A 12,200-nucleotide genomic window follows, 5' to 3' on the forward strand; every position below is an offset into this window, starting at 1 on the left:
AAAACGTGCGACAGAAATAATTCAAGTCCATGAATAAGAGAAGCACCACCTGCCCTCCCATCCTGACCCAGCTGCAGGCTGCTGGTGCGGCCATAGCACCACAGCTGTGTCCAGACAGATTTCTGCAGGTGTGCAGGTCACAGCCCAAAAAGCGCTGTGGTGGGGTAGAGTGCATACAACGGCTTCCATAAAATATTATTCTGGTGGTTAGGGTCTGCAAGACTAGGGCGTCTTCTAGAGAATGTCCTATTGCCTGCTGCTTCTAATCCGGCCACAATATTTTCCATAGTCTCTCCTGAAAGAGGTGGAGAAGAGCAAGAAGTCAATGGAAGATGAGCTTCAGAGACTGAACCAGGTTAGTGAAGAGATTGCTGAGAGCCTTGGGGTGGTTTTGATGCTTGGCAGCTGAGGGATATGTGGTGCATTCACCACAACCTCTCACTGCTTCCAGAAAGCACTGGGGTTCCTCTCGGAGAACCGGACACTGCACAGCAAGCTGCAGATGGCTGAGGTCGTGCAGAGACAGGCTCACAGTGCAGAGCAGGACTATGAGGAAGTGATCCACTTGCTGGAAGCTGAAATTGCAGAACTGAAGATGCAGTTGGCAGGGAAGAAAGCAAAGCACGTCTCTGAAATAGAGGTAATGCAACCCCTCAGCCTGGGAAAAAACCCACATCCCTCCTAGCCCTTCTTCTGTGGGTTCCCCTCCTGTTTGTAAAGGAGAAAATGAACATAGCACACACATCATTTGTCATGCATGACCACAAGGCCAGCGTGGGTCTGTGTTCTAATCTGTGTAATTCCCACTGTCTATTCCAAAAGGACAGTGGTTTTCTGTTGGTAGCAAATGTCATAATTTGGTGTTTCCAAAAGCTAAGGCTGGAGCACCATCATCACCTTTCTTTTCTCCCTCTGGCCCCACCTCAGGAGGACATCCTGGAACTGAAAAGACAGTTGTCGCTGGCTGATGGCCAGTTACGAAAATCAGAAGTCTCACGGAAGCGCCTGGAGATCTGCAATAGGAAACTGCTCCTGTTTGTGCAGGTGAAGAGCTGAACCGCCCCCAGTGCTGGTGGCATCACTGTGGCCTCTTACCTTAAGGGTGATTTTGCAAGTCCAAATAACTTCCTGCTCCATGAGCAAGAGATTTATTTATTTATTTATTTTATCCTGAAAAGGCACTGTCTGTTGTTTAGGAGAAACTAGGGAATGAACTAATAACATACACTCATCTACCTGAGAGCTGCATAAACACCGTGGTGCAGGTTGTGCCTGGTGGCTCTGCTGTCCCCAGCTCCCCAGTCCCCCTGTAATGCTCTAGCTGAGGCTGCTCTATGACCTCTGCTGCCAAAAACGTGTGTTTTAACCTTCCCTCTGTACAACTGACGGTTGTTTCTCTATACAACAAGTGTGAACTTGAAGAGCGGCTTTGCTCTTCCAGTGCTTTCCCAACCCCCACCCCGATTTCCAGCAAAATCTCACACGTAATTGCTTTAGTCTTTTAATTGACTGTTCTTCCATTTAACTCCCTGTATCGGGAATACAAACTTGTATAATTAGCAAACTGGCCGGCACGGGAAGCACTAGCATTCAACATATCTGCTACAGCTACTAGTAGCCTATCCCAAGAGCTCTTGAAATCAATAGGAAACGGTGGAGCGAAAGGAGCGTAGGTGCTGCATCCTCTGCCTCAGAGGAGGAAGCGTTACACCGCTTCTAGACCTGCAGCACCATGTGCTGCTGCGGGTTGGGGCCAGACTTTGGAAGTGAATTTGACTTGGCCCCAGGGTCACACATCACAGGATTTGGACCACTGGAGCGAAATATCTTCCTTTTTTTATACATCCCTCAGTAGTGTTTGAGAATTCATTAACAGTGCATGGTAATGAGAGCTTACACGTGCAGCTACAATCCAGAAACCAGGGATTGCTAGTAGAGACGATAAAGGCTTGCTGAAACGTAGCCTGCAAAATTGTTCTTTGGAAGAGTATTTTTATGTTGCATTTTGTATATTTTAGTGTTGGTATTAAAATGCATAATTTATATGTGTCTGTATATTTGCATAGGCTGTGAATGTTGCTTAAGTTGCAAAAGGCCTTGAGATACTTGCTTCAAGGGCAATGAATAAGCAGAAGCTGATTACTGTCATATTAAATCTGATCACCAGGAAAAACCCATGGGGTTTGTTCTCAGGAATTATTCATTCCTACAACTTTGAAACCTTTTTTTTTTTTTCTTTTTCTTTTTTTTGTTGCATGGCAGAATGTTCACAAGGTCCTGAGCACCCCCAGTCAGTTACCAGATGAGAAAAGGTAGGAGATGGCTTCTGGGAATTGTGAACAGCAACGTGAAATGTCCTTTCTGACCTTTCTCTGGGGAAGGTGATTCACATGTAACCTACCCAGAGTTTCTAAACATATTGTTGCTTGGAAGTGAAACCATGGGAGAAAGATCATCTGGAGGCTGCTGATGGATTGGTACTTGGCGGGGTTGGTCTCTGTTCAGGTTTTTTTGGGGAATGAGTAGCTGAAACACTCCCCTGGTTAAGTTGCTCTTGTTAGCAGAGACCCTAAGCAGGTTGTTTCAAAGAAGCAGGCTTTGACCCACCTGCTTTTCCTAAGATAAGTCAGGTTTTGGCTTTAGGACCGTGTCCTTTTGTATTAGCAGTTACAGTAATGGACAGAGTGTAAGCAAAGAGCCAGCATGGCTCTCAACTGCATGAATGCGTGCAGAAAGAGTTCAGGCTTCTGGACTCCCTCCCTTCAACCTGAGCCTATCTCCTATCACTTGGAAAAAAGTATATCAAACTCACTGTGTGTTTTTAACTGATTAAATCGTTGAAAGGTCGCTGTCCCATTGATAAGTATGTCTAAAAGAGTCTCCTGTGCTGTTGAGCGATTGAGACACGACACAATCCCCCCTGAATACACAGAATTTACATAAAATATCCTTTCGCAAGAAGCTGGCCAGGATTTTCAATGACCATTCTGTGATAGAAGTATTGATGGCACTTTCCATATTTATAAGAGCCAACAGTGAAAGAGAAGAGGATAAAACAGACGCAGTCTCAGATACATCTCTTCCATCTTCAGATCTTGTTGAACTTTTGCTATCAGAAGCTAAAGAACTGTTAGCGCCAATCCTCTCGAACAAGGACGGTAAGTACTAAATTACCTGGAGAAACCTGAATCCAAACAAGTCTCTGGGATGTCTGTTAGTGTTATTTACAGTTTCCACCACCTTCCATATTTTTTTGTCATACCAGTTAAGCCTCCCATACGTGTACCTGATTCTCTGATGCTAACCGAGATGTAATTGCCCTCTGTGTATCCATGTGACTCATCTCTGAATCTGAAATGCAGACTTGCAGTGTAAGGAGTCAAAGGGTGTGACTTGTGCCCAGGGCCACAGGAAAGGCATTTATCCAGGGCAAAAAACCTAACAGGCAGGAGGGTGGTTTCACAGAATCATAGAAATGCTGGTTGAAAGGGACTGGGAGATCAGGAGGCAACTCTTCTACTCCAGTTAGGACCATCACACTGGATGAGGTCTGCAGTGGGTTTAGCCAGCTGTCCTTTCAGCCTCCACGGATGGAGATCCACAGCCTTTCTGGATACTGTGTTCCCGTGCTGCATTATGCTCCATGAAAAAGATTTTCCCAGCACCTAGTCTGAGCTCCTCCAGGTGCACTACGTGGCCACTGCCTCCAGTTATGTTGTCTGCCACTGCCAAGAAAAGCTTGGCTCCAACACCTTTCTAATTGCCCTTGAAGTGGAGTGGGTGCTGTGAGATTGCCTCTCAGCCTTCTCTTTGCCAGGTGAAACAAGCCCAGCTCCCTCAGCCCTCCCCAGACCCTCCTTGCAGGTCAGGAGCCCTCGGGCTCCCTTTGCTGGACCCTGTCCAGTTTCTCAATGGCTTTGAACCAGGGATCCAAGCCTTCGTTATACCACCCAGCTATGACTCCAACAATGCCGAGCAGGGGGGAGCAGTAATCTCCCTGTTTTCTTGGTGTACAAATCAGGCTAGACACCCTTCCCCTCCCATGTTTGTGGATGGGAGAAAATCAGAGAAACAGCACCTAGCTCCATGGAGTCTGAATTAGCTTTCCCGACCTGGGACTCTTGAGTTTAGTCCATGAGCCACAAACATTTCTTGGCAGCAGTTATTTGACCCCGCGCTTGTCCCCTTCCATGCAAAGGGAGAGTTTCTGATCTCCTCCGTGTTACGATCAGGTGAGCGTACAGCCCCAAACGGGTGCCCCGTCCTTACTCTTTGATGCTGTTCGCCAGCTAAACATGGCCATGGTCCAGCGTTGTCTTTGTCTCAAAGTACAAGACACAAGGAAAATAATTGTAGCCTTTAAGGAGTACCTCTGATACATGAGCATGTCAGCATTTTCAGAGTTCCTGCATCATTTAAATGTGCATAATCATAATGTGCTACTTGCATTGGGCATATTTGCTAACGCTTCACTTATACTTGGCTGTGTGCTTACATTTGCAGCTTTGCCATGTGACAGGGACCAGTGCCTGCCTGCTGAAGGAATCCCAAATTACAAGGAGTAGGTGTCAAAACTGCCATGGTCTGTAAATTTGACAACACACATACTAACAATTCCTGTTTGTTTTGTTGGGCTTTTTAATCAAATTTTTTGCTCGATGACTTTTAACCTGATAATCTAGTAGAGGCCTCCAGATGGCCATATGAGAGAAATACGTCTCTTCCTAGACAGCAAGAGACTTCCCACCCTGCACATTGAAGTACAGTGTGAATTCCTGAATCTCTCTTTTGTTCTCTGAAATGTTCTTTTTCCTTCAGGCCAGATGGGAATTTGCAGTTCTATGGCTTGTCTAGCTGGCATTTTTTAGACCACTGTGAGTTCTGAGGAAGGAAAAAAGCATCACTGAATGTGTTATCTTTTATGTTGTGGTATCAAGATGCTGTGAAGCCCTGGCCAAGGGGAGCTTTATTTTGGACCTTCAGTATCTTAAGAATTTCCCTAAAACCTCTTAAATGGCTTATATTTAACCGAGCCATGTCCTAAATACATCTGCTGAAAGGGCAATTTGAGACCTAAACATCTACTGTCTTAGCTGATCACCTTAACTCAAGCTGAAGATCTGCCAGCACAGGTTTTTAGTTAGGTAAAAAGCAGGCATTTGCAAACCACGAGTTCAAGGTTATGAAGAGCATTCTCAGACAAAACAGGTGGCCAGCACTATCCACTAGCCATACGAGATCCATGGCCCACTCGTCTTTCCTAACCGGCGTTGTCATCATGTTATCCTCTGTGTCCTTCTCCCAAACTACGTAAAACCTCTTTCTCGTTTTCAGCCATCTTCATCAGAAGACCACGTGGCCCCCTCCTGCAAGCCAGACCAAGAGCGATCAACCGCAGCCACCAAGCTCAACCAACGAACTGCCTAAGCCGCCTACATAAACCTCACACTGCTTGCCCATGCTCCGAGCCGCGCTGTCCGTAACACAGCTGCTCCTGGGCCGGGAGAGGGGAAGGACACACCACCAGTGCTTCCACCTCCAGGCAAACCAGACCGAGCAACAAGCTTTCTAACATGAGACTAATTCTTCCTGACTACCCAAGACTTTTTCAGCAACCTCCCCTGCGTGTCTACCTCTGAGTTATCATACAAGGCTATTTGCTCACGGTTTTGCAGCTTTATAGGAAAAAATATTCTCAAGAGGCTACAAGGGCCTGGATTTCACTGGCAGCCTTTTAGAGCTTGTATTCTGGGTAGTGAGAGGAGCATGAACGTACCTGAGGGACTCAGGGGTCTCCAACAGATTCCTTTTGGTGTTTCATTTGAAAAACCAAAGTAAATTTAGCAACTGTAATCAAAGCAGCTTAATCTGTAGCGTCCTAGCTGTTCAGGATAGGTATTTCTCTTTTTATTCTTTTTGTATAGCTTATCCCAGCTGCAATGCTTGAAAGGGAAAGTGCCATCTCAGCAAGTGGCTGGACTGAGTGCAGAGATAGCCAGCTGTATGCTGCCGGTGGCCATCTATTGCTGAGCACCAGGCACTCCCTGGAATGCAAGAGAGGACATAGTGAACGTAGCTCAATAAAGCCTGCAGTGACACTTGGAAATTAGATGCACGTGATGCAAGATTGTATTGCAAAATAGCAATGAATGGGGTAGAGATCCAAGATGAACAGAAGGTCTGGAAAATAAAATGGAAACACTACTCACAAGGCGTTTGCTTTCTGGGCTCTGATTGCAGTTGCTGCGTTCAGCATCTCTGGGACAAAGACCCTGCCTGAGCCCTTTTTTTTCCTCCCTCTCATTTTGGCAGCTCCTAGCAAGATGCATTGAGAAGTTGCATGAAAATGGGGTGCATTCTGGCTTTTACACAGAATTTTTGATTACTTCAAATCTCCTTTGTGGGAGTTCAATGCATGTGCTCCTTTATAGCCTAAAATAAAGGCTTAGGAAAAATCATGACCCTCCCCAGTAACTACTGCACTCAAAAGATATTGCTGGACTGCTAAAACAGTAACTGTGTGGTGAAACTTCACAGCTGCATAAACAGCCAGTCTGAAATTTTGGTTAAACTTAATTTCATAGCTCAGGGTAAATTAAATCTTTTGAATGCATGCCTCAGAATATATATTAAAAGACTTCTAAAAGGAAACTTAATTCTTTGGACCACTCACAAAGAATATTCCCAGGAAGGAGATACTTTTTAAAAAAAACATTAATCTTGGGATACCCTATGGTTAATATCTTGTTCCCCAGTGTTCTCTGTTTTGATGGAGTGATAGCAAATACTGGAGTTACTAGCCCTATGGATTTGTTCTCATCTTGTATGTTATATAGGCAGGGCAAAGTTGCAAGAAGACAGATGCGGGTGCACAGAGCAAAATCCAGTCTCACCAGTTTGGTGTACCCTGTCTCTAGGAAAAACATCTCCAGTTCCCTGGGGTTATATGGCAGGTACCAATCTGCTCCTAGCAGGGTGTCTTCAAAAGACATTTGGCTGGAGGTTGCATCCTAGGGAGATGTCTCCAGCCCCTGCTCACCACACTTGCCAGAGAACAGTACAAACAAGATTTTGGGAAGTAGCAGGTCTTCAGCCGTACTGTGTCATTATGTATACCCAGTGGCGCTTCAGAAACCTGGTAGAAAAGGAACATGTTACGGGGAAAACAGAACTATTTAGGCCAAACTTGTGGAAGTCAACAGTTTTGTAATCATGTGATTTTCTCAAAATACGAGTATTGAGCCCCACCTGTGCTGGAAGGGTACAGGCCAGTCCCATCCCAGCAGGGTCAGCTGCATGGTCTGAAAGAGAATATACTCAATGTTGCTTCCATAGTCAAGTGATTTGTATTTTAATGTCCCAAGAGAGAAAATTTTGTATAAAAGTATCGCAGTGGGTGAGGTGAGGGCTTGGATGAGACAAGCCTGGCAAACCACAACAAACATTTGTGCAGTTGATGCTAACACATGGCAAAGGCTGGAAACGGCAAGATGCTGACCCAGGGCTGCTGTATTTTTTGTATCCTGAGCTGTCTGCTAGTAAAAGAGCTGTGAAGATATTAACCTTTTAAAAAGCCCAGACAGTTCTGCACTCTCAGCTTACTGGCAACCTCTTTGGAAGAGAAATCCTCCAGGTTCCTATCAGCCACGGGAGATCGTTGCATCAAGCAAGGACCAAGCATTGTGTGCTTTCCAAAGCAGTCATATTTCTTAGCTGGTCTCCATTATTTTCTTTGAATTTATCACGTTCCTTTTGCCTCTGCTTCAAGCACAGAAACCTTTCCAGTCTCTATTAATAGTGGTCTTATTAACTGCTACGTTTTCAGAGCAATGTTGAAAGCTAAGCTAGGATGAGAGTTGTGCTCCTGGAGGTGATGTTGATTTCGGTGACCCAGAATAACAAACTTGTGTCATGCTTTACTCCAAGGCAAGTGGAATTGGGCAGAACTCAGCAAGTCACGGGGTGATGTCTCCTCACGGAGCTTCCAAGAGGCAAAATGGGAAATGCATAAAGGAGCAAACAGTGCAGAGAAGTCAGGGAATATGACATTTAAACAGGATGCATTTTATTCATGCAGGGCCTGTCTAGTAGAAAGCTGAATTCTGTCTTCATTTGCAGTATTATGGCTTGCTTGTAAGCTTGTGGAGATGTGCTGCTGTCACAATGTGCTGTATCTGTCTGAGAGGGTCCCAGTATGACTGAACAGAAATGAGGAAGAGAAGGAAGAGTATTTCTGATAAAAATGGGTCTTGCATGGTATTAGATCTTCCTGGGTGGATAAGATGGACAATGACAAGTATTTTATGAGCCACCAGAGAAAACGCAAACAGACCCCATAAATGGACATAATAGACCACGTTCAACACATCATATGGGTATAAGCTCATAAAGATGCATTTAAAGAGCATCAGCGTGGTCAGCTGTTGACCTGGAAGCTTTGGGGCTTCAGTATCACTGATGTGATGGTTTTATTTTGTACTTTTCTTATGCAAAGCAGAAATTCAGTTCTTAACTGTGTTGGTGGGTCAGAGGTTGGGAGACCTCTCTCCCTAACACAAAAAACCAAACCAAGATCTGACTATCTAGCTATTTTAACAGCTGCAGAAAAGGGGAAGGTTGGGCAGGTAGCCACCTAGGTATTATCTTGAAAGGTGAATGTAGCAGAGAGCCATTAGCACACTGTTTATCTGCAGTCTGATGGGTAACGTAACGGAATCTGCTGTAAATGTGCTGGACTAGAGCTCGTCTGATCTCCAGTTTCGTCTCTGCCAGTGATCTCTGCCACCTCACTGTGTGACCTTGGGCAGCACATTTCAGCTCAGTTTTGCATGAGAAAAAAAATGGGACTGACAGTATCAGCTTCTCTGAGTGGTGTGGGGAAGGCAAAGCCCTAGGGACCCACAGGATCCAGCGCGCAACCTTCTGACACAAAAGGATCTGGCGAATGGTGTGGTATGAGGTACTGCTGATCCATCCTTTCAGTGAAGAAAGCCTCAACATTTTAACTTTTATTGGCTCTCAAAACAACAGATCCAACTTTTGCTTAACTTTCATGAAACAAAGCTAGGTTAAATGCTAAAAAGCTTCTCTACAGAGATGTAGGGGTAGGAGAGATGAAAGCTAGCCCTGAACACTGCTGTGGAGTAGACTAACGTGTCTGCTCCCAGTGCTGGAGGCTGCAGAGCCTCCTCTTTCTCCCAGTTCCACTCAGTGACATGGGCTGGACCAAAGCCCAGTTCCAGACAGTGGAAATACACTTCCACGCCACTTTAAATATGGCTCTAAAAAGCAGGTGAACTTTGCTGCTGAATTTTTAAAGACACTCTTTAATGTTTAAACAATGCTGATTTTCTAAGGGTTGTTGAGCACGTGTGAAGGAGGGCTGGAAAGCACCTTAGTGTGACAGTGCAGAAAGAGCCAGGCTGGCTACATGATGCTGCCTTTCTGCTACACCGTGACCTTTCTTCTGCACAGGCCTGAGTACCCCAGCACCTCCAAGACAGTCCAGAGAATTTTCTGGACTGGCTGACTACAGCATTGCCAGAAATGTCCTTTGCAGCTTCTTCAGAGGTCAACTGTTTTCGTAATGAGGTAAATAGGAGTTACAATACCATGAACAAACCCTGTAAGTTTTTTTCTGCGCATGATGCACCATCTCACTTGAATCTTGAGTTTTTCAAATTTATGCCCACAGTTAAGGCATAAAAGTTAGGAGGAAGAGAGAGTTTGCAATGGGGGAAGTGAAGGCTGAATGGTATCTCCAGACCAGACGTCCTTCCTGGCAGACGCTCTCCTTCCTAACTGCAGGGACTGGCAGGAGTTCCTGGGCTGGGCTGCTATGGGGTGAGAACTTCTTTCTGAGCAGCTCCCATGAGAAATACCGAGGGCTGAACGCCAGCCCTCGAGGCAAGCACCCAGTCCTAGCAGGTGGAAGGACAGCAAGAGTCTTCATGGCCCTTGGGAATGCCAGGGGAGAGTTGGCTCTGTGTCAAGGGAAAATGTAGCCTACTGACACCGGAAAATGCCATGGTGATCTTTTGGTGACAGGAGAAATTATCTGCTGGAAAACAGGAATTACAGTCAGGGCTGCCCAGCAGAGGAAAGGATGGGATGTTACTTGCCAGAATCTCGACCAGCTTTTATGATTAGAACCAAAGGAAAACTACTGCAATTAGGTCACAAAGTAGTAATGGGCTGGTGTAAGTTTTGTAGCAAGAAGATGGAAATGGTATTTTATTTTTTTCTGTTTTCTCCGTGAAAATTTAACAGTGATTGAGTAATGAGAGAGAAATACCATTTGTCTGGAAAAAAAGTTGCATTCCAAATGGGAAAAGACAGCATTTATTTATACAGTGAACATAGATGTTGCAGGCTTTGGGTAACTTTGTGGCTTTCAATGCCCAGTTGTGCTGTGAAGGTCTCTAGGAAAAGCTGCCTGCTCTGATTCTGCAGGCTGCAGCCTTGAGTGCTTTGACATTTGACAGCTCTGTGGGATTGTTGTTTACAGAGCAGCGTCAGGCTGGTCTCCTCAGTTTGAGACAGCATTTCAGGAAATATTGCTGATAAGAAATAGGACTGCAGCTTCCTGAAATGCCTGCCCAGATAAGGGGACGCTCTACAGCTAGAACTGGTGAGACAGGAAAAGAAAAAGCAGCACTAAATGTGAGTGCAATGTTTTTCAATAACATCATGCAAAGTGGCAGCTGGTCCCTAGGGAGATCTTGGAAGGAGGCTTTGAAGGTGCTGGTTTTTGCAGGCTGGTCTCCCACATCCTGCTCTTCCATCACTCCTTGATGGCATGTGCTCCTCCCACCCAGGACCATGCACCTGCTCAGCAGCTGTCTCTCCTGCCCCAAAGTGGCTGCACAGGCATCCTTTCCTCCAGTAGAGCCGTGTTCTCAAGGACCCTCACCAGGTGGTGACAACTACCTGCTACAGCCTCACGGTTCAATGAAGAGAGTCCAGCCTCACCATACACTCCAAAGCACAGCACAAGTGCAATCTCCCCAGCGTTCATGAAACAACGTACAGCTATTCAAAGACGGTGACAGAAAAAAAGGCTGAGAGGTCAGAACACACCCCAGCACCCTTCTCAACGCCACTGAGCTGGATGATTACCTGTTACCTAAGGGAGAATTTAGTTACGGGAACGTTTGCTCGAAGTGTTGAGTTTGTAGCTGTGCAATGAGTCCCATAATAAAGCAAACCTCCGTACAATGCAATGACAAGAGTTTAAGGACTGACGTGATCAGGCATCTTGGTTCACAAAGATCTGATCTGCCCCAGGACAAGCTGTGGCTCTGCCTCCTCCAGCCCAGACCTGAGTGGGTTCCTCCTCCACAAGGAACAGATGCCAGCTCGGGAAGCTTGCCCTGTAGGCCAGGTTGAGCCCATCTCCCTGCACACCTCCTGTTCTAAGGCAGAAAACAGTCCTACGTTAAACCCCACTACATCCCGTGAGCCACCCCGCTCGGCCTGCAGCGCCAGGCCCGCGGCTACAGCCCAGCAGGCAGCCAGTGCGAAACCTCCTGCTAAAGCCTGTGGCCACACCGCCGCGGTGGCCGCACCGTGCTCTGCCAGGCCCTTCTGCCCCGGCCCCGCCGCCCGGCCCGGCCGCGCTGGCCGAGGGACCCGGCCCCCGCCGCACCGACCCCCCCAGGCCCGGGCCTCGCCTCAGCGCCGCGCCGCGACATGGCGCCGGGGGCACGTGCGCGGGGCGGGGCCGCGCAGCACAATGGACAGCGCTCTGCGGCGCCGCGGGGCGGGGCGGGGCGGCCGGCGGGGCGGGGCCGGCGCGCGGCGGTTGAAGCGGCGCGTGGAGCCGGCAGCAGCGGCGGCGGCAGCGCAGCCCGGGATGGGCCCGGCCGGGTTCCGCGGTGAGGGGGTGTGGGGCGGGAGGCGGCCGCGTCGGGCACGATAGGTCCCATCCTCCCCCCCCCGTTCTCGGCTCCCCGCTGTCGCCCCTTCTCCCCCCCTTCTCCCCCCCTCAGCCCCCCGTTCTGCCCCTCCTAGACCCCTCCCCGAGCCCCCCGTTCTCCGCCCCTCAGCCGTCCCTCTTAGCTCCCCGTTCATCCCGTTCTCCCGTTGTACCCCCTTCTCCCCCGTGCCCGCCCCTCAGCGATCCCTCCGGGCCGCCCTGTCAGGTTCGTCCCGGCGCGGGGGGCTGAGGGGCGGCCGCCGTGTGCCCGGGCCCTTCGTGC

The 12,200-nt window shown here is 47.8% G+C and overlaps 2 protein-coding genes across 7 annotated transcripts in view; both read left to right on the plus strand.

The window, feature by feature from the left end:
* Nucleotides 1-6,211, plus strand: part of LOC121087573 (syntaxin-binding protein 4-like) — a 46,929-nt gene extending 40,718 nt beyond the window's left edge. For 2 of the 4 annotated variants that reach the window (XM_040592761.1, XM_040592763.1), the window contains exons 16-22: nucleotides 290-355; nucleotides 452-640; nucleotides 928-1,044; nucleotides 2,263-2,312; nucleotides 3,028-3,158; nucleotides 4,504-4,561; nucleotides 5,335-6,211. In XM_040592761.1, coding sequence (XP_040448695.1) covers nucleotides 290-355; nucleotides 452-640; nucleotides 928-1,044; nucleotides 2,263-2,312; nucleotides 3,028-3,158; nucleotides 4,504-4,561; nucleotides 5,335-5,440 — 717 coding nt within the window. In that variant the 3' untranslated portion in view covers nucleotides 5,441-6,211. Of the gene's footprint in view, nucleotides 1-289; nucleotides 356-451; nucleotides 641-927; nucleotides 1,045-2,262; nucleotides 2,313-3,027; nucleotides 3,159-4,503; nucleotides 4,562-5,334 lie in introns of those variants that run through there. The other 2 variants (XR_005827656.1, XM_040592762.1) reach the window with 2 other exon arrangements.
* A 5,558-nt stretch (nucleotides 6,212-11,769) lies between these two features.
* Nucleotides 11,770-12,200, plus strand: part of SEC14L5 (SEC14 like lipid binding 5) — a 39,004-nt gene continuing 38,573 nt past the window's right edge. Inside the window, exon 1 of one of the 3 annotated variants that reach the window (XM_040590661.1) lies at nucleotides 11,770-11,876. The gene's annotated coding sequence lies outside the window, so the exon portion shown is untranslated. The remainder of the gene's footprint in view (nucleotides 11,877-12,200) is intronic. The other 2 variants (XM_040590663.1, XM_040590660.1) reach the window with 2 other exon arrangements.

This window comes from Falco naumanni, chromosome 4, assembly GCF_017639655.2.
Source record: "Falco naumanni isolate bFalNau1 chromosome 4, bFalNau1.pat, whole genome shotgun sequence".
NCBI classification, from domain to species: Eukaryota; Metazoa; Chordata; class Aves; order Falconiformes; family Falconidae; genus Falco; species Falco naumanni.